We start from the raw sequence: 26,415 nt of genomic DNA, 5'->3' as shown, positions 1-26,415 counted from the left end.
AGGGAGAGAAAGAGAGAGTTTGTCATCAGGCCTCTGGTCCTGAAAGAGTGTATTCATGTCAGAGTGTCAGCGAGTTAGAGGGCCCAGAGCTGGCTCTGTCAGTAGAAAATGTTTCTGAGATTACGGCTGCTCCGCCTGATGAGTGTAAACAGAATGGCAGATGGTGAGCAGCGACCGAGCCGCTCTCCGCAGAGGGGTCCAGCAGAGGGGGAAAACTTGGCTGATTCGGCTAAGCTAAGCTAAGCTCATGGTACATGATTCTCCATTAGTCTCCACTCCATTATACTGACTGCCTAGCGTCCTGTACAGAAGGTGTGTTCGTACATCTAGCTGCCTCAGCCTCACGCTACAGAAACACGAGATCCGTGCCCTATGGGCCATTCTTGCTTGCGTGACCTGGTTCGCACAAGGCTTACTTACTTACTTTACTTGCTCATACTGCCTGAATAGAGTGCACATGTGGAGACATTTGCTTCACAGGCACTGAGAGAGAGTACTCTCGGAATATATCCTTGTTAAAAATTGTGACAGTTTTTGGAGTCGGTTTGATTTATGGTAATAAACCATCTGCCTCTTGTTGATAGCATGGCTGTATCGACTTCCGAAAGCACACTGAGAAAGCTCACTCAATTTCCTGCTAATGGCTGCTTGTTTCTCCACGATATCGCCTAAGACATATCAATCCGTGCAGTCCACTAAGCTGGGGCTAGGCTGGCTGGTAGAATGTGATGGATAAACAAACAGATCTCCGTCAAAGAGGAGTGGCTGTTTTCTCCTTTTGTCAGCCTGAGCCCAGGCGTTCAGGTCGCCCCTTTCATCTTCTTGCCGGCGCGTCACCCTGATGAAGATTAATGACTTCCCAACTGTCCCAGTTCCTCTCAGTCTGGAGGGAGGAGGAGAGGGGTGCAGACAGATGCTCCAGACTCCCCTAGCAACACCTTAGCCCCCCCCCCCACCCCTCCTGCACACACACACACATGCACCCGCCTGCAAGGATGTATTTGGGTGAATACCCTCATCAAATTTGACCCAATCACCAACTGTCTGTGTGCATCTTTAAGTGTGCACACCTGCCCTCAAGACAGGACCACCTGGTTCGCAATGTTCCACGGATGACCTCATCCACGGTGTTTACATTGGTCATGTCTGCCTCCGTCCAATCCCCTGCCTCCACCTCCAGATTGGTTTTCCAGGTGCATTCTCCCCCTCCCCCTCTCCTCCTCCTCTTCCGCCTCCTCCCCCTTCTCTCCCACCTCGTGCACACCCAAAGCGAAAAGAGTGGATGCAGGTGAAAGAAAAGATTCATTTTCATATCAAATTTGCTTTAAGTCTTTTACGTGTTTAGATGTGAGCCTAATGCCAAAACTAAAGAACCTGTGAAACCTGTGTTGTCAACAGAGCATTTTTTAGGTAAATATGTGGCCAACAACCACCTCAGCCAGACAGCTCCCTGAGGTCAGACATGTAATTTCAGAAGTCGGCAGCTGTCTGCCCCTGAATCTGACCAATCAGTCGTTATTTACGTAAAAGTCCCACAAATAAACACAGGTGGGCCACACACGGGTGGGACGCAGCCAAAACAAGACTATGTTTGGCGACGTCGACTCAAAGCCACTTCATCCAATCCAATTTAAGGTCCCTTTAAATAACGCAATTACTGTCGGCGGGAAGGAACAGGAAAGGACGAATTTATCCAGGTGAAAAAAAAAGACAGAAAAACAAAATGCACAATGGAAGGGACAACAAAATAAAGTGCCACACAGTGTGAGTCTGAAGGGGTTGAGGGTGTAAAAGGGGAACTCATAACAACATAGTCAGCCTTTTCCAACCCAGTCAGGATTCCATACAATTCTAGCCTTGTTGCTTTTTTTTGTTGCTTTTTTTTCGCGTGAGGTATTTTTGTTATGGGGAAAGTGTATTCGTCTCATCCGGTGACTCCCAGACTCAACAACGGTGAGCCCATACCTATTTTCAGCATTTAGACTGTCTCTCCATAACAGGAAACAGGGGGGTGTCTGATTGAGAGGTTTTTCCACACCCACTCATGCCTAAATGTCACTATTAGGTTAATTAGCTACCCACTTCGATCTGTTTTTGGAGTGGTGGAAAATAAACATGGAGATTGAGTTACCTCAAACACACAAAGGCACAATGTTCCATACTTGCTGGTGACCCAACACTAGCTCGGTGCATATTACATATCCATTATACCTCTCAGAATAGAGTTACAGGCACTTTACCTTTTATGCATCACACTGTGAATGAATACTTAATACTTTCATTAATAAAGTATCGATGTACAGTATATTCATTCACAGTGAGGGGGGACAAATCGCTGACGTGCATTTGGACCTTGCACGGTCCTAACCTTTAATGCTAGTTGTGCAATATATACCCTGAAATGTTAATGAGCATCAGATATCGGCTATATGTCAGGGAATTCCCCCCACTTGCAAATTAATGTAAATGTCAGTCTGTGAGCATCGGTCCGGTGTCTCAGCTGGAACTCGGAAACATTCTTCATTTGCAAGAACATGATTACGCGTGAGTGTGACAAAGTTCCATTCATTCGTTTTTTTGGGCAATGAAGGGAAGATTACTTACTTCTCTCTTAGTATCTGATTTCAGAAAGCACATTTTTTGGGATGTGACTTTTTTTTTTCCAGCACACAGCAAAATGACCTAAATTGGATACATATGACTTCACATAATCCAGAATTATCCATCGGATTACAAGGATTCTGTACCCTCCAATGGGTATATGGCACAGTCATGGCACAGTCCTCTCAGCCCTGAAACACTCACTGGCTCTTATGATGACCTACATTGTGAAGAGCAGGCAGAGGCTCCAGAGACCTTTCTCTCTCTCTCTCTCTCTCTCTCTCTCTCTCTCTCTCTCTCTCTCTCTCTCTCTCTCTCTCTCTCTCTTTCTCTCTCTCTCTCTCTCTCTCTCTCTTTCTCCCTCTCTCTCTCTTTCTCTCTCTTTCTCTCTCTCTCTCACACACACACAAGCACGCACACAGGAACGCATGCACGCATGCATGCACACACACACACGCACACACACACACACACACATACACACATCTCCAGGGAAACAAAAGAGCTCCAGCCCTATACGCAGATGCAGCACTGAGGGGCTGCATGTTAAACACACACAATCAGGCAGCAGACTGGCCACTCTGTTCCCCTGGAGGGGGTCATCTCTCTCTCTCTCTCTCTCTCTCTCTCTCTGTGTTGTGTAGCCTTTGATTTGTGGCACAACCTGGCTGCCACCTTTCAGGGGGCAGGGGAGACTCAAGGGGAATGTTAAACGCTCCTTCCTTTAGAGATGAAACACTCCACATACATCATTGATTAGGCCCCAAAGCCCCCAGCCACACCCCCCCCCCCCCCCCCCCAGCGCACCCCCGCCCCCGCCCATCACTTCCACCTAGCCACTAGATAACGGAGCAGGTGCAGGTTATTTTCTCATTAAGAACACTTCTGCCAATTAGGGATTCATTTTGGACAGTTTGGTCCTATAATGGCTGCAGAGCAGTGGAAGAAGGGAGAAGTCATAATGGGGAGGGGGGTGGGGGCAGATTTTCTTCAGAGGGGAAATGGCAACAAAAGAAAAACAGAACAGAGGCAAAAAAATATAGGATATTGTGGTGGTGCATTTTTCCATAATGTTGCAAGCTGTGTTTTATTGTTTGTGTGTCCATTTTTGTTTGTCGTAGTGTGTGTGTGTGTGTGTGTGTGTGTGTGTGTGTGTGTGTGTGTGTGTGTGTCCTGTGTGCATGTCCTTTGTGTGTGTGTGTATGTGTGTGTGTGTGTGTGTGTGTGTGCATGTATCTGCTTGTGTAGGGGGGTTTATGCGCATGGGCTTCCCATCTTCTTTTCAACATCTAGAAGCTCCTAGTCTACCTGTCATACAAATCTACGAAAGTGGCTCTCATTGCTGTCCTGCCCTGTCACACCCTGGGGGCTAGTTCGCATTAACTCCATTGCACTATTTCTGCTGACATGTAGACTATCTGCCCTGTTCTGGGGGCCTGGCACGGATGGATGGATGCCGAACCTGACAGATTATAACGACCTTCACCAACTGGTGTATGGGCAGATCTACTGTAGGTATACTGCTCTCTGCAAGACAGCAGGGGCTGAATGTGCGAATACAGCATTGCAGAGATCTCGTCTACAGTGTGACGACTGGGAAAAAATAATGAGGTGACATACAGTCTAGGACACATAATGTGAAATTCGTTGAGAACTGTCTCTCTTATTCTGTAATGGGCTTCTATTCAGCGTGCACCTTTCACTCCAAGACAGCTGCCACTGATGGCAGTGTAGCAGTGGAGAGAGGCGGGACTTAGAGCGTAGGGAGGTGTGACAGGGGAGACGGTGTCTCATTGGCCCGAGATAATAGACAGACAGCCTGACCATCCAATCAGCGCTACTTAAATGAGATGTCGTTGATAATCAGACGCTCCCACCCATCTATGCGTAATATGCGCATATCGGGGCCGGGCGATGGGGATTTGATGCTGCATTGCATAGATGGATCACACCTTACCCATCCCCCGTTCTCGTCAATCCAGCTGTGCAGGAGAGGTCCATTGAGATACTCTGTCATCCACCCGGCGATGTGATCCACCTGCGATGCCATCTCCTCCTTATTCACGCACTCCACGCAAATTGTCCCCCCGAACTCGAAGAAGGCGATAATCCGTCCCCAGTTCACACCGTCCCTGAACAGCTCGTCTATCACCTCGGTGAATCTCCTCTGTGCCATGGTGGACGTCAGGTAGAGTTGGTGTGACATCTCCGCGAAGTCGGGCTGATAGAGCCGTTCGAGTTCGTCCCCCGCCTCACGCAGAACTCTGTGGATCGCGGCGTGCATCAATGGGTCCGATCGGGGGGCGGCGACCCCCCGTTTGAAAAGATGGGGGTCCGGCGGGGGTCCGGCGATCGCTCCGTGACACCGTTGCGCCAGAGCCGCCGGTGGTGAAGGAGACATCATTGACCCATTATTAGCAGAATCTTCCTCCAAAGCATCTTCGAAATCCCACACATATCCCCGTTTCAAGAGTTTGTGACAAATGTACTTTTCCACGATATTGCGGTTGTCCTCCTCGTTGGCCATAGCTGTATGATTTGGCACTGCTTATTATAATAAAGAGACCCCAAATATCTATTTTTCCTAAAACAAATACATAATGGTTGGAGAAATGGAATGCACTCCGGCTCCGCAACACATCAGGTTAGACGAAAAGAAAAGTGGGTTTCATAAAATATTGCTCTGTCAAGTTTTCAGGATAGTACTATCGAACGACGCAAAAATAATGCTGGAACCGGAAAGACAGACAGGCAATTTTGTGCTGGATTGGAAAAACGGCCCCTTTGCTTTCGCCAACAACTGAGCTCCTTAAAAAGTCGAATCATAGGATAGTCGCGTATAAATGGTTATCCAAACGGTCTTCATTTCCCAGAGGAAAATCTTCGAGGCTTTGGGCAAAAAGTGGCGACCGTTTCTTTCATTATACTACTAATCCAAACAGTCAGAAATACGGAAGAGATTGAAATAATTTCCATGCTACATCCATAAGGATGGAAAAGCCCGATTCTCGCATGCGTTCACAATTGTACACCGCAAACTATTCCAGCGACGTTTACGCAATACGAGATCCGTTTAGAGGGACTGAATCCTGCCTCTCTCCCGGTCTCCCAGCTTCTCTGTGGGCTGCGCACTCTTTGGTGAGGTATTTCTGAGGCTACGTCACCACACCAAGTTATCCCTGGTGCGTTTGGATGGTATCCAATTACGCGTTCTTTGGGTTGGCCTACAGATCTGTACTGGGGGCTTACCATTTACAAGTATGATGGGATTTCACTAGCCTATATTGGCAATGTGAATGTAGTACATTGATAAATACAATGCATATTTGAATGTGCAACAATACTATGTGCAATAGGACAACCCTTGTGTACTTAAGGTTCAGATATAGGAAAAGTTAGGATATTTATAGCATAGTATAGAGTACAGCACAGTGTTTTATTGTATAGTATAGTAGTATAGTATAGTAGATAGTGTACATAGCCTTTATTTATGTAAACCAGCTCTTTTCCCTTTTTTATTTTACCCTTGGCCCTCTTGTTTTTAGTCTTTTTCCAAGCACCAGGGGAGCCCCCCCTCCTAAATTTCGTTGTATGGTACCTGTACTGTATTAATGACAATACAGACCATTCATTCATTCATTCATATCAACATATCATGGTGAAGAGCATCTTCACCTTTGAGCAACTGTGGTACATCAAGTACACGAATAGTATTAGAAATTGTTGGTTCACACTAGCTGATTGTCTGCTTGGATGCCCCCTTTTATCAGTTCACCTTGTAAACACAGCTCTCTCTGATTATAATTGGAAGCTTACAGTCTGATAACTACAGTGCCCTCTCAGTGGACAGTACACAGCACTAGCCTTTTCTAGCTTTGATGTAGGCTAGCCCCCTTGTGGACATCCATCCAAACACTGGCATTTTGATGGACCTGAAGTTGAATCTCTGGTGTTCTCAGACTGTCTGTCTGTCAGGCCGCTCCTTGAGCAGCTCCTGCTTATTCTTTCTCTCAACTATAGTGGTTTCTTACAGTCTTTGACAGGGCAAAAACAAGGCTTCTTAATCCCCAGTCTTCTGCTGATCTGAGGGAGCTGCTGCCCAGGCCTGATCCCCTCATGGAAGATGAAAGTCAACCTCTCAAACAGAATAGTTAAGACCCCAGTCACCCCACAGCCTTCGAAAGCCCCCTGCCCCACATCAAAACTCAGATACTCACTCATCCCACACTGGCTACTCTCTACTCACATAGCTACCACACAGCAGTGGTGAACTGTGGCCGTACAAAAGGTCATACTGCCTGCATCCCTTTGTGACTGGATGTCAGTGTCCAGAAAATACTAGATAGATACACACCTAGGGACGGTTTACCAGAGACATATTAAGCCTAGTTCTGGACTTCATTTATTTTGAATGAATAAATAAACCTATAAATAAATTATTAAACCTTTTTTTTTTTTTTTCGACAATCTCCATTGAAGAATTTTTGAATTTTAGTCTAGTAATAGGTTTCATCTGTGCCTAAGGAACCAGCCCTACAGTTAAACATAATATGTGTAGAATGACTAGTGTTGGTGATTGAAGCCTTTAAAACAATGCGAACCCCAGTACAGGGCAGACTAAAATAGTGTTAACCTAAGCCATAGTGATCCGCATATAGGCACAGAATTAGAGTGAGGAAATATCCTCCCAGAAGTAAAACAAAAGTCATTGTGGACAGAACAAAGAGGAGAGCGGAGAAAAATGACGTTTTCCAAAGTTATTTATTCAGTTTATCATGTAAGAAAATAAGACAAAGCAACATTGTTCCACTCCTCACATTTTCTTTTCAATGGCACACAAGGTGAAATTCTCACACGTTTGGCAAAAAAACAAAAACAAAACAATCACAACCATTAAGATGGAAACAGAAGCGGAATGTATCATGACCATATGCAATACTTATAAACTCTATATAATCTTCACTTAAATATCTCTCAAATGACAACAACAACAAAAGGGAAAACTAGAGCGTGAGCATAAGAATAAAAAAGCGTACAACTTGGTTGTAATGTTTTAACATATCGTGAGCATAGGCTTGATTTGCATAGCTTAAAAGTGTTAAAACAAAATTGCTTTCCCGTGAGCTACATGTTCTATCATCTACGTGTGTTGCTACCTAAAGATGAGTTCTGAAACGATTCTGAAAGCTAAAGAAATGTTCGCGAATGAGAAATGACAGTTAATCGGCACCCTAACTAAAGCTACTGAGTGCTGGACCACGTGTGCCTTGAACCAATATCAAATGAGAATATCGTCATTATTGAGTCATCCAATCTCACTATCATATTTTGGATTTTGAGTAAGGCCGTTTTGTACAAAAACTGGAATTGACCAAACAAAAAACAAAAACACAAAGCTAATTGGCATTTCCGCAGAAATAATCAGATAAAATGTACTGGTAAACAAGCGGGTTAAGCCACGGTTTCTCTGTGGACAGATCCATTCTTTTAGCATTAGCATCATCAGTATCTCTTAAGGCTCAGAATGGGTCTCCACAATTGTAGTGCTCGACTTCATATCACAAACTACTTCTAGGAAGCAGCAACGAAAACAGCAACATCCAAAAAAGAAGAAAAATAATCTCAAATAAATTGCATTGCATTTACAGTAATTGTCGTCATACATTTTGGCATTCAAATATTGGTGGATTTGAAAAAATATTTATACTTTCTGATTCATATGCTTGGTATTAAAGTACATTCTCCCCACAAGTGATGGATGGAAGGAAGACTTGCAAGAGTTCACATTATCTTTTTTTTCTCTCTCTCCCTCTACAAGTAGAATGTTGAGAAGATAAGGTATGGGATGTTTTGAGGCTTCTACATCTTCGACATCAGGAGGGAACCTTTAATACTTACTGAGACAATTAACACTCAGTTAGCAAAGTATAACTTCCACGGTAGATGTGCACGGAATTTCAAACTAGACAATACAATAGCACTAGGAGCTATGTTGCGTTGCTAATTTTGCCAGTCCCTCTTATCTCTTAGCATCTTGTATCAAATGGATCTCTAGCGCCCCCACTAGGCCTTTGGGGACACTCCTCGAACCTGCGAGTAACGGCCCCCATGCCTTGCCCTGGCTGAAACCGCCCCATCACTTTCACATGTGCACAGAAATGCATACAAACACACACTTCAAAGACCCCCTGGGGAAAAACACAAGGCGGAGTGGAAAGTGTTGAGAGTTATGCTGGCATCAGCTCTTCTAGTGAGATTATATTTTCCTATGACTTTTAAAAGTATACAGAACATCTCTGATTTGACCTCAGGAAAGAGGTACACACACATAAAGATAATGAAGATAGGTGTGAAACCAATGGTCCAATAAGAGGAACACATGATACAGTGAGGACACCACGATCCAATGGCTTTTCTATCTCCCTGGGGTATGGTCAGAGCACAAGCAGACACACACCGTAACATAACGCTTCATTAATATTTTCCCAAACTCCCCCCCACACACGCACACAAACTCTCTCTCACTTGCACATTCTGTCTCTCTCTGAAAATGCCTGGGATTATACGTTTTCCGGAAGCAAATAAAATTTTTGCATTAGCAAAAGTAAAAACGCCACGCCCCCTCATCACTTCAGTAGTGTTAAAATCACCTGTAAGATCGGTTAACACACTTACGAGCCAAAACACCACTCAACACAAACACAACACTGAAGGGTCACACAGGGTAAAACAGAGTGAAGGCAAATAGAAATATTGCACAGTCAAAACAGGGGTGGTTTGCTTTGCCTGCAAAGCCTTAGGTGTAACAACTGCTACAGTATGGTGGGAGGGACATATTTGGTAAGGTAAAGCTACCTCAGCTTACTCAAACTAATCTGGATGATGCATTGTTAGTGTTAGCGTTAGCGTTCTTATTGACTCTTGAGGAGGGATGATGGTCGTGCTAACAACCAGTCGGACTGGCTATCCCATTACCTTCCTTTCTGCAAGGAGGGAAAAATGGAAGGAAGGAAGGGAAGTCGAACTCTTAAGTGTCAGGTGTTGACGAGACGTACTTTAAAACGACTGGAAGCTGTGAGATGTTTTAGTCCGCCCTCACCAACTGTGAGCAAGAGTCTAAACCAAGAAATGCAGGCATGCAGTTAAGAAACATTTTGACGAGCACTTTGAGTAAACAGAAAATCACTGGAATGATTTTAAAAAGGTTCGGAAACAAAATGGCTGTCGGTCTATGGTACAACGAGTTACATCATAGGAGGACAGGAATAAAATAAAATAAAAAACATTGTCATCTTCTTTACTTCATCTTTAGAGATATCACTGGTGCGGGGGGGGGTTGTGTGCTCTTAGGGCCGGGGAGGGGGTGATGGGAATGACGGGGGTCTTCCAGTGGCTATGACTTAGGGTAGGGAGATTATGGGATGTGGGAAAGATGGTGATTGTTACTCCCTTTTGTTTGCTGCTTTGGACTGCTCCCTCTGGATCATACAGCGACGCACAATGCTGTCAAAACTGCCCAGGTAGAACAAAGCGATGGTCCGGAACAGCCCCATGGTGACGATCTGCGTGAAGGGACAGATGAAGGTTATAACACCCAAAGTATAACAATAACACAGGAATTTTTTTGGGGGGGGGTAATAATCTGGACCGTTTCATATACCTCTAACCATAACTGTTAAACGTATGGATTCAAGGTCAAGGATTATGCTTCAAAAGAAGCATGGCATGGTTATGCCTTTTGGAACGATGATCTTTTCAGCACTGTCACCTGTTTTTACGAACGGCCTGACCATAGCGGTTTTGTACAGTAAAGTACAGTATGTGGCAGTGGAGTGACCGGAGTGTTCCTTTGTCTGTACCTGCTGGAGACCCTCTGTGATGGAGGTGACCGGGGACATCCCGCAGGTGAGGGCTGAGAGCATGTAGCCGTCAGGCCCCACGGAGCTGTTGAAGTTCCCTTGCTGTAGGGAGGGGAAGACAGAGAAGGATGTCAGAAAGACTGTCCCCATCAGACAGCTAACTGTATTCTCTGGCCTCATCCATAGATTATCCCTAGCCCCCTCTTGCCCAGGACACTTGTGTAGTTCTGAAAGGTTTTGAGAAGGATAGCTGGAATGTTCACTACTTTTTAAAATATATTTGTTTACACCTATCAGATCTACTAGAGTCGAGGGTGTTTCTGGACAGGGCCTATGAGTCTCCCTGAGTGAATATTCCTTGACAGTGGAACAGTGTCTTACCACAGTGTCCTTGACGAAGATCTTAGCCACCTGGTCTGGCTGACAAACTCCAGAAGTCTCTGAGATCATCTGGGTCTCCAAAGGCTACGGAAGCGAAAGAAGAAGAGAAAAATAAAATATTTGTCATAAATCAGATAAAATAGGAGAGAATTTGTTTCTTTTCAGTTGTTTTTCTTCAGGAAACTCACCTTATTCTTGTTCTCCTCTGCTAAACCTGGAGTGTCCGTGTCAGGAGGGTAGGCCACCGTCACATAGATATTATATGGCTTCATCTGCAGAGAGGGATTCAAGAAAGAGAACATTCTAGCTATTCATGATCCAATCCCCAACTGATCCTTAGCCCCTAACCCTAACCAATCCTAGAAGGTTAGGCAGATTCTTTTCGGCATACTGACTATCTACAGGAATAGCTAGGCGGTGGGCGAGAAGCCAACTGACAATTCAGCATGAGAGACAATACAAATGACACCCGTTTCAGTTGGTGCCTCAGCAGAATGTAGAGAGCATACGACGCTTCACACTCGCCTCCATCTGTAGGGACTCTGCGAGGCCTCGCAGGGCGAACTTGGACGGGGAGTAGGCGGTGTAGCCGAACAGGCCGATCTGGCCCGCCTGGGAGGACACGAACATGACGCGTCCCATCCTCCGCTCCTTCATGGTGGTGATGACGGCCCGTGTCGGGTACACGCTACCCAGGTAGTTCACCTCCATCAGCCTCTGTTGGAGACAGGGGTACAGGGGACATGTTTTCTTTGGTCAGTGGTTTGGGCTAGCTTTAGGTGCTCTTAGGGTTGGTGGGTATAGCCTAATGTTATTTCCTGTGGAGTTGCCAGGCTGTAGTAATTTTGTTGTCTAGTACTTGTACTCTGCAATGACAATGAAGCTGAATCGAACCTAATTGCATTTCTTAGGGGTCGCTAACGACTTCAGACTCTCTTAAGAAGCTGGCAGTTGACCTGCTGTGGAATGCCAGGACAATCCATTAGGATGCGACGGAACACCTCACACACAAACACTCATTTCCCCTTGTCACTACCTCAGTAGCACAACCATCCCTTTAAAGAGACACATGTCATCCTTTTGACTGCAATCTTATCTGCAGCAGGGCTAGAGGGCAATCTAACCTCCAGTCTTACTGAATCTTTAAACCGAAACTTGAAACCTTTCGACTTAAGCTTCTGACTGAAATACGAACCCTCCGCATCCTGGGAGCGGTTGATCTTTAAACCCAACCCAATCGAGCTGTTCTGATGAATGACAGGTCTTCGGAGTTGAGAAAGTCTCTCACTTTTCTTGACGTGGATGTGTGGATGACTGTACTTACTCTAAAGCGGTCCACTTCCATCTCCTCAAACTTCCCCGAGATTGACATCCCAGCACAGTTCACCAGCATATCCACAGGCCCCAGCTTCTCTTGGGCCTGCGAAAGGACACAAAGCCAGAGCAAACATCACTATGTAGCTATGGTAACAGATTGAGATCCGGGCGGATACTGTGCACACACACAAGATCGAAAACACAACATTGAGTTGGGAGTTGGGCCTACCTGTTTCATTACACTCTCCACCTGCCCGTAATCCTTTGATACGTCAACAGATATGCAGAGCACTACCTAAATAGAACGGTAATAAGAAATTCAACAATCAGGTTGTGCTCAAGTCAAGAGGGTAATTCCATATTCACAGACTAGGGAATTACTGTAAACGAAAAGTCACCATTCGATCAGTTGCTTACACACAAAGCCGTGGGAAATTGTCTAAAAGTCTTGGTTGTTCCTCTCTGCATCGTATAAAAAAAGAAATAGCGACATACCTGCTTGTCATTTATCGCACATTTCTCCACTTCTTTTTTGGCTTGGACCAGTTTACTCTGTAGGAAGACAAGCAATGATGTGCAATGATGACACCCCAATGAACCAGTCAGTGCCATGTAAGCCACAGCATAAAGGAAAGGAAGGCTGCAAAATAACAAACCCTAGAGAGCACCGAATGTTTATGAATAAACATGTCTATAGAAAATGACAGTAGAAATTGGTCAATGGTCTGACTCAGTCTAACACAGTGCATGGAGCCATGGATGGATGGTGTTTCGGCTCACCTCATCCCGTGCCACTAAGGTGATGAAGGCGCCTTGCTTGTAGCATTCCATAGCGATGCTTTTCCCTATCCCACTGGATCCCCCTGTGACCTAAGGATGGAAAGGTGGTGGTTGTGAGGGAAAACGTCCAGGGGTGAAATACAAGGCAGTGTTTCCCCTACCATTGCCTTGGGGGGGCGGGCCATGAGCTTGGGGGGGGGGGGGTCCATGCCACCCCCCCAAGGCAGCAAACCTAGGGGAAACACTGCAAGGGGTGTCCAAATAAAATCCAAATAATAGGCTACCCCCCCACGAGAACACCTTGAGAGTATGTTTACATAACCAGGTCATTATAGAATGTCCCTTCTTTTGAAGTCAGTCTATTGTGTTTATGCAAAAATGATTGGTAGTTGGATGCATAAACACACAAAGTTAATAGGCTAGAAGTATGCAATGTCAATGACAACAGCTGGAGAGCAGGGCTCTCAAGTCTCACGCATTGGGCGTGAGACACACGCATTTCAACCCGTTCACACGCTGCATTTCAACCCTTGTGTCTCACGCCCAATGCGTGAGACTTGAGAGCCCTGGGAGAGTATGATGATGATGATAACCTATGTTTGTCTCATTTTGGGTGTTTGAGGAGATCACTTACTTACCACGACATGGGCCCCGTTTAGTTTCAGAGGTTTGGGGCTGATGAGAGGGGATATCATGTACAACAGCAGCACGAAGGCAACGATGAACGCGGCCACGACCAGGAGCATGACGAAGGGCAACAGGAGCCACCAGGGATCGAAGAAAAGCCAATCCGAGATCGTTGAACTCAACCCACCCTCAGAGGACATGGGTGAACCTGGCAGGTCTCGTTAGCTTTTGCAGGGCTAAAGAAGGTAGCTTCGATGGAGCTCTCCGGAGGAGGAGTTTTAGCAATATTTTGGCAGTGGGTCAAAGGAATCCTCTACTACTCCCCAGATGAATTACCGTGGTTGGTTGGACCTTGGATCTAACGACGAAACGCTCTCAACCCTGTCTAGTTGCCTAGTACATGAACCAAAACAAATCGAACTGTGCACTTTGGAACGGATGCGGAGTTTGTGACAATCCGTTGTAGGTATTTGTAGTTTTTTGCTCGAAAACACGCCTAACGCCTAACGGACGTTGGAATGTTTATGGACCACAATTCCCAGAATGCATTGCTTCACTTCCTTCAAAGAGGGCGCAGCGATTGTTTGTTTTTTTCGTCGGCGTACACCAGCCTGCGTGTTAGTATGGATCCCAGATAGTGCGTCACCAATTAAAAATAAATGATCAGCATTAAAACATAAATAAATAAATACCATAACAATTCTCCCCCAGGTTTATTGACCACACAATACTCAAATGACACCCGAGACAGTATGTTCTCAATATTACTTTTATTTACATATGTTTGGAAAAGAAAACCAGACCAATCCTGATATGTTCAGAATTCCTCCTCATGACCTTTTCACATGGGGAAAAGGCGTAGCAGACTAATGTACTCTATCTATCTCTAGACACACTTACAGTAAAGTTAAAAAGACCACAGCAAAGATGTTCCCAACACTTTGAAAGAAAGACTTGTCTTTTAGAATACCAACACCTTGAGTGCATAGGAGTATAGTTGTAGTATACCATCTCTAAAGGTAGAGGATTTACATGAAATGTGCAAGTATCGTATAACGTTCCCTAGCATTTGATGACAAAACAACACAAACTATAGCTGAGCCTCTGGATGTTTAACCTCGAAATAAAAAATAAATAAAGCAACCAATTATATAGTCTTCCAACTTGTTTAGAAGGCACATGGTGTGCATCGCCACTGTGAGAGAAAGGGCAATCTTAAAGGTAGCACATGCTTGCTTGGAGCTGCATTGCAATACTGGAAACTAAACAAAGCACATGACGCCATCTGCTCTCTTGTGCCTAACATGTCTAACGTAGGCCACCTATACCATTCCCTTCATAACTCACACCTTAACATCGGCCTAGTTGTTCCCTCAACACTGTTGCTACGCAGTGCGATGGCGGCTCAGTTAAGGCATCATGTGTCTCCGTTAGTTATCGTATAGAAGATCAGCAATATGTTACAGGTAACAGTACATAATGTTGGATGTGGAGCGTCTGAGGTAAATCTGAACAAGGATGTAAGTCGGAATTGAAATCCTAGACAAGCATGAAGTGACTCTGGTCTAGTACCGTTGGTGACCTAGATACGTGAATAGAGCAATTATGAACAAACACAGAGAAGCCTTTCTTCAGGTGGGGAGAGGGTAAACGAATGTACATACAAAAATGGCCCACCCAAAGCAGCTTTCATCCTGAGTGACAGTTAGTTGTTCTAACTAACCCATGCCATGTCCGCAACCTTGTAACAACAAAGGCCTTAGATTCCACCAATAACATATTTTTTTTTAGAGATCTCTTTTCAAAGCACAAAGTCATGCATTGTTAGTTTCAACTTCTCCAAACCGAAAACAAAACTATAATACATTTCCATAAAGTATCTATGTACTATAAAACGCTTTCCCTCTTAAGTGTACAAAAAGAAGTAGAGTATTATGTTGGGTGCTGCTGCTCACACTGACGGGTGAGATGCAATTCGTTTGATGACACAAACGAACATGGAAATCTAGCTTAGACAAGGGCCGAATTTCTATTTACTCTAAATGGAAGATTTACTGGAAAGTGTGTTGCGCGTGGGTTTAAATTCAGTCCAAGTTGGTGTACAGCTTTGCAGTTTACTCTCAGCATGTTCATCAGTTCAAACAAATAATTCATAGTTTCCAAGTAGCTGTCTATCCATCAATTGCAGTCAAACGCAGAGTGATGAGATCCTTAATGTTCTTTGGGAAATGGGACAGCATCTAAGCAAACAACTGTCTTTAACCCCTTATGTGGCCAATAGACTGGCTGAATAGGGCAGTCATGTGTTACACCTGTGATGGCCCAAAGAAAGAGCCGATTAACTGGTGGGAGGTGGGAGGAGAGGGTGAGAGAGGGAGAGAAAGAACACTTTACAATCATAAGTTCTTTGCTTTGGCTCAGATGCCCCCCCCATTTAGCCCTCCTGTCCAAAGTCCTCTGTGAATTTTCTCAGTTTGTCCAGATCCTGATCGTTGACTGTTGGTTTCGTGCTTACCAGGGATTTCAGCATGTCAGGCTGCAAAGAAAAGAAATCATCATAGGATATTGAAATGTTTTGTTTACATATTCCGATTTTTAATTTTATTTTTAAAAAATATTTTTATTTATTTATTGTTCAGTTTTGAGTCATAATTTCACTGTCTTACCATAGAAACAGGTGGCTCGAATAGCTTTTCTCCTGGCACTTCCATCCATGTCATTTCGACTGCATTTGGGTCTCCGGGGGAGCACGGACTCAAGAGGTCATCTATGAGAATGTTGGGGTCGTCCCTCGACGGCCCTCGTACCTTTAATACAACAAGCAAATCGTACAATGTTAAACACTTAATGCACCAATCAGAGAGGAGAAGAAAAAAAAAAGTTGAAATTGAACCAAGCTGGATATCAGCAGAACCTAAACATTATAGCGTACCCGTTTGAAGTGAGTGGCCATCTGCACCTTCCTGACAGGCTGCATGAGGGCGTCTCTGACGATGACGCTGATGTCCGCCCCGGAGTATCCTCCTGTCTTCTTGCCCAGGGTGACGAAGTCTGAGTCGTGGAGGCTGGTGAGCGTGGCGCCCAGGTGGAGCTTAAACATGAAGGTGCGGGCGTGTTCCTCTGGCAGGGGGATGTAGATCCTCTTCTCAAACCTGAGACGCTCAGAAGGGAAACGTTATACTGACCACGTTGTACATGCAGTACCTCCTCTGGTTCATATTGGCCCCCAATTGTGTGTCAGAAAGAGTAACACTAGAGTGGTATAAGCATATACAGATAGACTCTTAGAAGTCAATAATCACAGACAGAAACAGTTATTGGTACACAGTTGGTTGTGATGGACAGTTAATCTCATCACCTTCTTCTGATAGCAGAGTCCAACGTCCATGGGATGTTGGTGGCTCCCAGCACCAGGACTCCGTCATTGTCGTTCCCCACCCCTGCAGAAAGAGACCCTCTCATATTATAGTTTCTAACACCTCTCACAGAACAATACCTGTATAACTCTCTGTGAAAATAACAGCACTGATTATTTGAATGTACTATCCTGATGAGTTGATATCAACATCACGGAACACCATCTTCATAGGAGAAGAGATGTTTACAATCCTCAAAATTATCTCTGAATGTTTTCCGTCTGTCTCACCCTGCATCTGGACCAGGAACTCTGTCTTGATGCGGCGAGCAGCCTCGCTCTCGTTCTCACTCCTGGAGCCACAGAGGGAGTCTATCTCGTCTATGAAGATGATGGAGGGCTTGTGCTCTCTGGCGAGGGTGAACAGGTTCTTCACCAACCTGGAGAAGAGGAGCAGAAGAGGGTTCAACAAATATCAAGACTGGAGTGGTCCTCCACCGTCGCAACAGTGGACCAGGAAGTCCTTCAGGGCCTCTACGAACAACTCCTGCTTGCTTCTGATAATAAGAAGGGGCTCACTTTTCACTCTCTCCCAGCCATTTGGAGACCAGGTCAGAGGACGAGATGGAGAAGAAGGTGGAGTTATTAGCTTCTGTGGCCACAGCTTTAGCCAGGTAGGACTTTCCTGTACCAGGGGGACCGAAGAGCAGAATCCCCCTCCACGGTGTTCTTTTACCTGACAAACAAACAGAGACATGTTTCCCTTGTTAGTGGCTGGATGATAATAATAAAAGCATATTATGCTACACAAAGCAGTTGATTTCATTTAAGTTAAAAGTCTCTTGCCGAAGCTGATGATGTTGCATTTTGGGAATTGCTTTGAACCAAATCATACTAGACATGTATGGATGGCAGCTTGTTGTTTGTTAGTTAGTTTGTTTGTCTTGTGTATAAAACTGAAAAACTGAAGAAAAAAATGAAAAGTCGCCGAAAGTTTAACAAGATGATATACTTGATATATCAAGGTTATATAAGATTTCAGTACCTGTGAAAAGATGTGGAAATTTGATTGGCAAAATAACAGCTTCTTTCAGGGCTTCTTTGGCTCCCTCTAACCCAGCAACATCGTTCCATTTGATGTTTGGCTTTTCCATAACAATGGCCCCTGTGAATGAAAATATAATTAAAGATGTCAGATATATCTCTGGCAAACCTTCAAAATGGATACGATAGACATTTAGATAGATCTAAAATAAATCAAGTAACACTACAATGCAGAATGTCTATATTTCTATAACCTTTCCGAACCAAATTGTATAACGGTAATGTGATACCGACCACAGAACATGTCAGTCTGTGGTATACTAACCTGAGAGTTGGTTCTGAAACTTCTTTTTCTCTGGGTCGTCTCCTTCATCGCTTTCATTCCTGCACAACCACAACAACAACAACAAGAACCACAACAACAACAACAAGAACAACAACAATCAAACTCGATTCCGCTGAAGAACACATGTGAGAGTACAGTACCACAACAGGTGTTTTTGATCTGTGAGATGACTCGTCGCATTCCACATCGCTCTGAAGGAAAAAAACAACAATTGAACAGGTCGAACCCAAAGCCTCGCCCCAGACTCGCATGCACACACACGCACCCTTTGTCGTCGGACTGGGACTCCTTCACAGGCTTGGCGGGTGGAGCCTTGTCTTTCTTCTTGAGGTATTCCTTCAGCTTCTCTGCTCTGTCCAGGTACTCTGCACATTTTGCTCTGATGCTCTGCTTGGCTTTGTCACCCTGGGCTTCATCTGACAAGAGTGGAACGGAAGAACCAGAGGAATTGTGTTTAGCCTAGGCCTAATAGCTCGCTGGGAAACACTACAACACTAGATTGATTGAAGTGCATTGAATCAGTGCATCATGTTCCAGGGGAAATTAGGTGCAAAATTGACACCTCAAATGAGTTTCGCTCCGATATCTTTAGTCTGTCACGTCTCTATAATAAAGAATGAGTTTCACACAAACTCCCCAATAGTCTAGATACACAATCACACAAACCAAGCGAGAGATAGAAAATCAACTGACCATTTGCCCATTCAAACCATTGCCCTTTCAACGCCAAAGGAAACAGTGGTATGCAAATATATCGACATCTTAAATCTTACATTTCACTACGTGTAGGAAGTACTGAACAGCATGCTGGTACAGACGCAAGGCCTCCTCATAGTTCTTAGCTTTATCCTCCTGTGCCGCCTTGCTGGCCAGATCTATGGCTTTCTGCAACAACAAAAGGATGGGAGAATTAGTTTAAGAAAAGACAAAGTAACATAATAACAATCAGGACAAATGAATCCCCTTTAAAGCTGTGGCACAACACCCACACCACTCTTTCTGAGCAAAAGTGCCAAGATGAAACATTCACACATCGACATGTGTATCTACACAATGTATACTTATCGATTACTCAAGACGGGCTGTTCAATCTAAACACTATGGCTCTGTAAGGTGATATGACGTGTCATTTGTATCACATAGTTTCACTTCCATTTGGTTGACAGGTGACTTGACGGGATTACTTTTAGTTAAGCATGCTTGCAGGTGCCTCGTTCCACTTGGTCGAACTACAAAAACACTCAGAATGACAGGGACGACCTGCCCTGCTAAGATAATCAACATTATTACTCAAGCCAATAACATCGCCCAGTAGTTAATCAACGCATCAACAATCATATCGGCTTTGTTTCACTTAGGGTTTTATCAGTAATCGCTAATCCTCTTCGGCATTGCCAGGAGCATCATTATATTATATTATAAGTCGTATTCGTTGCTGTCGTCGCCAGGTTGGCTATATTACAGTACAGCAGCTGCAAGCCACCTAACCCTAAGGCCCTAATGGGGAAAAGCAATATCGTGAGCTTAGAATGATAAGGTTCTATCTCCGTTTAGAATGATAAGGTTCTATCTCCGTTTAGAATGATAAGGTTCTATCTCCGTTTAGGGCAGTTCAGAGATATTGAGCGTCAACATTTTTACATTCCATTATGTTTTGTGAGATGGAACCTTTGTATTTTATTAATTACTAACAAAAAAATGTCAACATTTTAAAAATAACACCACACGGGCATTAATAAACACCTAATGGATCAGATTATGTACAAAACTAAATGTTGACAAAAATGGAGATAGAACCGTATAATTCTAACGTCACGATGTGACAGAGTGGATCAGAGCCACTGACTGACAACAACATAACAAGCTGGCTAACGCGTTAGCTTCCTCATTATAGCAGCTAGCTATCGATGCTAACGTCAGCAAGCTTGTGGAAGAGAATACATGTTTTAACATCCGTTGATTATTGCGTTATTATAACGTCATGCGATTTCATTGTTGATTGTAAAGATTCGCTAACCAGGTGTCTCAAGGTGGCGAGCTGAGTTGAAGTGTCACTAACTAGCTTGGTGGCTAGCTGACGTTAGCTCAACTTACCTGTAGATTGTTGTTGGCAGCCATAACGGCTGATTCTGTTGTATCGAAAGATCCAGACGGATATGACACGGTGGCAGAACAAGTCCTGTGTTTGTTAATGGTTTAACATGCAACCAAATCGAAATAATAACAGAATATTTTCTCGATATCAAATGTTTTGTTTTTCCTTGAGACCCGTTGAATAACAGCGAAGGTGGAAAATAATAAACTTCCGCGTTCCGAAAATGAGATGAGTTGATTTCCGTAGAATGCTCACGTGTCACGTGACCAGGTTATTTACGTCATTCCGAAGATTCTAATAAAAATGTTTCGTACAATAAAAAACAAGTACACGTGCTTGAGAAATATATTATTGATATTATTATGATATATTATTGGATATTGATTATTCGTAAGGACATGGAATCGGTGACCAATTGAATTGGCCTGGTCCTACCAATTGCAAACCTTAAAAAATGCAGGTTCTTATCAATATATTTGCTTTGCAGGATCAAAGTACAAAGTATACATATAAAGAAACGTAATCCTACCCATCTCTTGCAATACTTCAATACACAGAGTTGCCAACTCTGGCATGAACATAGATATGTATAATGTGCATTTGACAAAATGTTGAATTTTCGAATGACCTCTTTCTTTTCTAGATACTCCTGTAGTTCTTCCACTCTGTCCAGGTACAGTTTACACTTGTCCCTGATCTTCTGGTTGCCCTCCTTACCTTGTGGTGTACCTGAAGGGAAGAAAGATGATAGACATACTTTATTTTACAATCCACTGTTGACTTTATGGTAATAATGGCATATGAAGTGTTACTGTTTCTTTAGGATTCATGGAAAAGAGTACCATTATAGGCCTACCCAGGGCCGGTCCTAGGCATTTAGGTGCCCTAGGCGAGAGTATGATTTTAGGGGCACCACCACATTAAGCCACCAGTACTGCCTCATCACCACCCACACATTCAACAGTAAAAATATGGACAACAATGGTTTCAAGACAAAAATAGACAGTAGGGTGAGACATATTTTCATAGAGACATGAAATTCATAGAGACAAAATTATTTTGGGCATTTGGCGCCCCCCAGGCATTTGGCGCCCTAGGCGACCGCCTAGTTCGCCTATGCCTAGGACCGGCCCTGGGCCTACCATTTGGTACCAAGTAAAGAGTTACAGGTATAGGTTTGGTAGGTATACCAGAAAGTACCTAGGCTGTTTCCCCACGATTTAATATAAAATACCAAATACTCTGAGACATGACTTTGATATTATTCATTATTATTTCCAGAATCAGTGTGCATCAACCCATAACGACACACAGACAGACAACAGAGTCTCATATACAGAACACAGGGATGGATTTCCGTCTCCCATCTGAACTGTATGTCCTGTTAGCATGACACCGTCCGTTTCCTCAGGGCTACATTGGTCACATACGTTTTACAATGTGCAGGAAGTACTTGACAGCATGTTGGTAAGAGCGGATGGCCTCTGCGTAGTCCCCAGCCTCGTCCTCTTGGGAGGCTTTCTGTGCCACAGCTATAGCTTTCTGGAAAGAAGAGAGGGAGAGGGAGAGAGAGGGGTTAGTTGGACACTCCTCATTAGTCACAGCATCCACCGTCACTGTCTAGTGCTTTAACAGTGCCCCAACTTAAGCTCCCTCAAAAAGCAAGCCAAGGAAAAAGTCCCCAGTAGGCAGAAAACGTTTGGCACAGTGGCAAGGAAAAAGCTCCCTGGTAGGTAGAAACCTTGAGAGGAACCAGGCTATCCACTGCCAGCTGACAACTGCTCACAAACAACAACAAAGCCAACAGTCTCACGTAAGCAAGACCCCAAGATTCTTACATTTGTTAATCGTGAACAAGATTCATATTGCTATCTTGGCTACAGATCTGTATGTGCTTTGGCCAACTCCCCTGTTTGTTGACATGCAGGGAGATTAGATTAGATGTGATCAGATTAGATTAGATGTGATCAGATTAGATGATGGCATAAATGGTAGATGAGGCCACACATCACAGGCCAACTCAGAATGTATCTGTGCTGTGTGAAACTGTAGGCTATTTTGAGTGGGCCAACAAGTTTAATAATAAAGGACTTTACTGGGCTTTTGAATAAGCAGTTGACCTGGTTGATTCTACATCATACATGATGACTGCTGCGTCCAAACTGTGAGAGGAGCTCAGATCTCATAAATTATAAACAAAACTCACAAACAAAGCTCTTGTGTGTAACACAGATAAGAACACAGGGACAATAGTCACACAATAGTGACACATTAACACTGTAGAATCAGGAGTATATTCAAGTAGTTTTAACTGCTCAGCAAAAGTGACACAGCACACATGCAACACTTGTGTAACAAGAAGCCCAACAATGACCGCTCACCAGTGATGCCGGTAACGCGATACTAAGTATCGCGATACTCTAATCTGATTACTTTTCCCAGTAACGAGTATTCTATCGCGATACTATTTCCAAATCAGTAATCTGATTAAAGTTACTTATTCGAGTGACTGTGCGTTACTATTGCGTTACTACCTCATAACTTAGGCTAAATGCAGTATTTCTTTGTAATGTTCGATAGTAAACAAACATTTATTGCTTTTCTCGCGTCTTGGGGAGTGACGTCAGTGATCACGTTTTCAACACGAGGTGCAGCAGAATCGCTCACGTGTATCACCACGCTGATTGCACAGTGTAAACAGAAGCGTATAATGGAGCGAGAACAGAGATATGCGTTAAATAGCTGGAAATATAGGGATTATTTTGAGTTTGTGTCAGCAAAGGATGACAAGAACATAAATGTTCGTTGTACACTCTGTGCTGGAAAGAAAATATTGTCCTGTGGTAAAACCACAACATCAAATTTAAAGAAACATTTGGAATCTCTGCACAGCACAGTCAAGCTCGCGGAGAAAGTCCCAGAGACCGCGGCCTCGACTTCTGCGGGAGGTCCCACACCGCTCAAGCAACAAAAGCTGGACTTCAGTAGGCCTACAAAATCACAACCTGTAAGTGTGGGAGAGTTGAATAAATTGGTCGGGCGGTATGTTGTAGAGGAAATGCTGCCCATAAACACAGTTGACTCGCCCTCTTTCCGTGCCATCATTAACAAGATCCCCACTACTACCAATGCCGAGCTACCTCACAGAACATCTTTTTCTTCGTACTTGGAGAAGGAGTATGCAGAGATGGAAAAACATCTGAAGGCTGCGCTGAACGAGGTCGACTATGTGTCAACTACAGCGGACATTTGGACAGCTAACAATAGGAGCTATATGGGAGTAACGCTCCACTGGATTAGTAGATCCACATTAGACCGCAACAAGGCTGCATTGGCGTGTAGGAGAATCCGCGGTAGACACACGTATGATGTTATTGGTGCAGAAATCGAAAACATTCACTCTTCATATGGACTAATCAACAAAGTAGTAGCAACAGTGACAGATAATGGATCTAACTTTGTCAAGGCATTTCAAGTCTATCAGCCTGCTGTCACAGAGTCCGATGATGAGACGGTGGAGGAGGCCACGGATGATGTCACTTTTTTAGATGTGTCAGAAATCCTATCAGCTGAGGATGATAGTGATGGCCAGCTGATTCTTCCCCCGCACCAAAGGTGTGCTTCACATACCCTCAACCTTATTTCTACAAGTGATGTGGAGAAGTACATCACTTCCAAACCAGAGAGCAAGGCTGTGTATAGGAGCAGCACAGCAAAATGCACAGCTCTCTGGACGAAAGCAAGCCGATCTACCGTTGCGTCAGAAACGGTGGAGGAGGTTAACAAAAGAAAGCTCCTGGTACCGACATCCACAAGGTGGAATTCCTTTTACGAAGCCATAAAGAGAATCGCAGAAATCCCCATGAATGAGCTGACTACTCTGTGCAACAAGCTGGGAGTGAAGTGCTTCAAAGACCAGGAGTACCAGTACCTGCATGAGTACTGTACCGTCATGAAGCCTCTAACTATAGCACTGGATATCCTACAAGGTGACTGTCCGTATGGGACTTTACTGCCCACACTTGAAGTCCTGATGCAGAAGACCCTTGCTGTGAAAGACACCCTATCCAAGATGACTGCAGGCCTTCCAGATGCCATAGTGCAGGTATGCTATGTTGTTCCATCTTAAAGATAAATAAATACATTTTCATTGCACTATTCATGAACATGGAGCAGAGTCACACCATACTGCAGTATGTAGGTTGTCAGTTGCACAAACTAATTGCATACATAATTAGTAAATAAAGGTATAAATAATAGACCTTATAGGCTACAACTAGATAATAATAAACATATCAAATTATATCTTTCAGGCTATCCAGACTCGTTTTGCCAGTGTGCTGGACAACAAAGATGCCCTTCTCGCAGCTGCTAGTTGTCCAAAATTCAAACTCCGATGGCTGAGAGATGAAGGTAGGAGGGAGCAAGTAAAGGAGCTTCTCACAGCAGAATGTCGCAAAACTGCTCCTGCAGCACAGAGCCCTGCCAGTGTACCCACCACGACTGCCAACCAAGGCGAGATGGACTTTTTTGCTTTTGAGGCGGAGCCAGAGGAGACCTACTCGGCAGAAAAGGAAGTCATGGACTACTTGAGGTCAGGGCATGAGCTTCAGATTCTGAATCAGTATCCAAACATTAAGAACATTTTCTTGAAGTATAACACTCCAACCCCATCTAGCGCTCCTGTAGAGCGGCTCTTTAGTCTGGGAGGTTTGGTGCTCACGCCTAGAAGGAACAGACTTTCTGACAAGAGGTTTGAGAAGCTTCTGTTAATGAGATACAACCACTGGTTTACTCGCCCCTTTCCACTGTTTCACTCATAGTGTGTTCATGGCCTCCATAGCGTGTTCATGGCCTCCATAGCGTGTTCATGGCCTCCATAGCGTGTTCATGGCCTCCTTCCAGTCTTGACAGCTGAGTTCACTCTTCATTGATAAACTCAGACTCACCCAGTTTAGGATTAGGATTATATTAGGATCATATCTGAATGGTCAGGGTAGGTTTTAGGTTTTGTGAAACCACTCCTTGCTAGTTACTGTGTTAAATAAAGATTATATTTATTTTATTGTTTAAAAACAAGTATTTATGTTGGGTGAGGCAAAGAAAGACTCTTTATTTTGTTGTTTTAAGTTATTGTTTAAAGTTTAATTATGTAATTTAAGTTACTGTTAAAATAAAGTGAGTTTTGGCAAAACCAGTTTTCATTTTTATGTTGCGGGGGGGGGGGGGGGGGGTCGGGTGCCTAGGCAGCTGCCAATAGTAACTAAAAAAGTAACTAGTAATCTAACTTAGTTACTTTTTAAATCAAGTAATCAGTAAAGTAACTAGATTACTTTTTAAAGGAGTAATCAGTAATCAGTAATCAGAATACTTTTTCAAAGTAACTGTGGCAACACTGCCGCTCACTGTCTGAGAAGTGGAATCGAACTCACACAATGAGCTATTCCGAACTCACAACTACAGATCTGTGTGGATCGAGCAAGATAAAGATGCTATTGGTCAGTCACTGTACCTGTAGATTGGTGGGCTCCATAGTAAACTCCTGAGTTGGGTCAGCCACTGCTTAATGCTTAATAGTCAGGAGAGATCCTTGTTATTCCGGTTTCGTTTACCTACACAGCCATTTCCTTGTTGCTTATCGCTCAGTAATAAATCCACACATGCGTCCAAGGGACCTTCTCTTTGTGACAAGTATGATAACAATGTGAGAGCTACAAAAGACACACACACAGTAGGCTCCCCGCCTGTCTCTGAGTCATGATGTCAGGCTTGTTATGTAAGCATAGCAACACTAGTCTAGGAAAACTTGAGAGTCATTCACGAAAATAGGCGAAACATCGGGTGGCCTCTGCTATGGAAGCATATAGCTGACATAATTCAAATGCCAATGCAATATGAGATTGCAATTGCATGTTCCACTTTTGCATGCATTCTTTCAGACAATATCCATACTCTGCAGAAGTCTCTCTCTGCGAGAGGGATGTCTACAAGTAGGGGGGGGGGGGGGGTT

General features: G+C 44.0%; 3 protein-coding genes across 4 annotated transcripts in view; all 3 read right to left on the bottom strand.

Annotated features, from left to right (window-relative positions):
* Window positions 1–5,128, bottom strand: part of bcl2b (BCL2 apoptosis regulator b) — a gene marked incomplete at its 5' end in the record, with an annotated part of 21,570 nt that extends 16,442 nt beyond the window's left edge. Inside the window, one exon of the mRNA XM_080546364.1 lies at window positions 4,559–5,128. Within this exon, the coding sequence (XP_080402490.1) occupies window positions 4,559–5,128 (570 nt within the window). The remainder of the gene's footprint in view (window positions 1–4,558) is intronic.
* Window positions 5,129–7,343: 2,215 nt separating this feature from the next.
* Window positions 7,344–13,820, bottom strand: kdsr (3-ketodihydrosphingosine reductase). Its single transcript, XM_080547160.1, has 10 exons — window positions 13,577–13,820; window positions 12,939–13,028; window positions 12,654–12,710; window positions 12,388–12,453; window positions 12,166–12,261; window positions 11,367–11,558; window positions 11,030–11,113; window positions 10,842–10,925; window positions 10,461–10,562; window positions 7,344–10,163 (listed from the first exon to the last, which is right to left on the bottom strand). Exons 1-10 carry the CDS (start codon window positions 13,763–13,765, stop codon window positions 10,044–10,046), a joined length of 1,080 nt encoding a protein of 359 aa, XP_080403286.1. The 5' UTR covers window positions 13,766–13,820; the 3' UTR covers window positions 7,344–10,043.
* A 500-nt stretch (window positions 13,821–14,320) lies between these two features.
* On the bottom strand, window positions 14,321–26,011 carry vps4b (vacuolar protein sorting 4 homolog B). Of its 2 annotated transcripts, XM_080546749.1 has the most exons (13): window positions 25,918–26,011; window positions 21,836–21,947; window positions 21,034–21,134; window positions 19,084–19,195; window positions 18,576–18,726; window positions 18,290–18,348; window positions 17,966–18,085; window positions 17,500–17,656; window positions 17,212–17,360; window positions 16,924–17,005; window positions 16,498–16,717; window positions 16,232–16,372; window positions 14,321–16,101 (listed from the first exon to the last, which is right to left on the bottom strand). In XM_080546749.1, the coding sequence occupies exons 1-13, from the start codon at window positions 25,936–25,938 to the stop codon at window positions 16,000–16,002; spliced, it is 1,527 nt and encodes a 508-aa protein (XP_080402875.1). In that variant the 5' UTR covers window positions 25,939–26,011; the 3' UTR covers window positions 14,321–15,999. The 2 variants fall into 2 exon arrangements, with proteins under 2 accessions (XP_080402875.1, XP_080402876.1); XM_080546750.1 differs by lacking the exons at window positions 21,034–21,134; window positions 21,836–21,947; window positions 25,918–26,011 and adding an exon at window positions 20,405–20,566.
* Between the last annotated feature and the right edge of the window lie 404 nt (window positions 26,012–26,415).

This window comes from Nansenia antarctica, assembly GCF_963989245.1.
Source record: "Nansenia antarctica genome assembly, chromosome: 16".
Taxonomy (NCBI): Eukaryota; Metazoa; Chordata; class Actinopteri; order Argentiniformes; family Microstomatidae; genus Nansenia; species Nansenia antarctica.
Note: the sequence above shows the minus strand (reverse complement) of the source record. Positions and strands in the feature narration are given on the sequence as shown.

Excerpts from the sequence above, each read along its gene's own strand:
- vps4b (XM_080546749.1), bottom strand. The coding sequence starts at position 25,938 with ATGGAGCCCACCAATCTACAG. Across the intron at positions 17,006-17,211 it reads GTTCCTGGTCCAGATGCAGG|GGGTGGGGAACGACAATGAC; the intron begins GTGAGACAGACG and ends CTCTTTCTGCAG. Across the intron at positions 16,718-16,923 it reads GACTCTGCTATCAGAAGAAG|GTTTGAGAAGAGGATCTACA; the intron begins GTGATGAGATTA and ends TGAGCGTCTCAG.
- kdsr (XM_080547160.1), bottom strand. The coding sequence starts at position 13,765 with ATGTCCTCTGAGGGTGGGTTGAGTTCAACGATCTCGGATTGGCTTTTC. Across the intron at positions 13,029-13,576 it reads TAAACGGGGCCCATGTCGTG|GTCACAGGGGGATCCAGTGG; the intron begins GTAAGTAAGTGA and ends TTCCATCCTTAG. Across the intron at positions 12,711-12,938 it reads CCTTAGTGGCACGGGATGAG|AGTAAACTGGTCCAAGCCAA; the intron begins GTGAGCCGAAAC and ends GTCTTCCTACAG.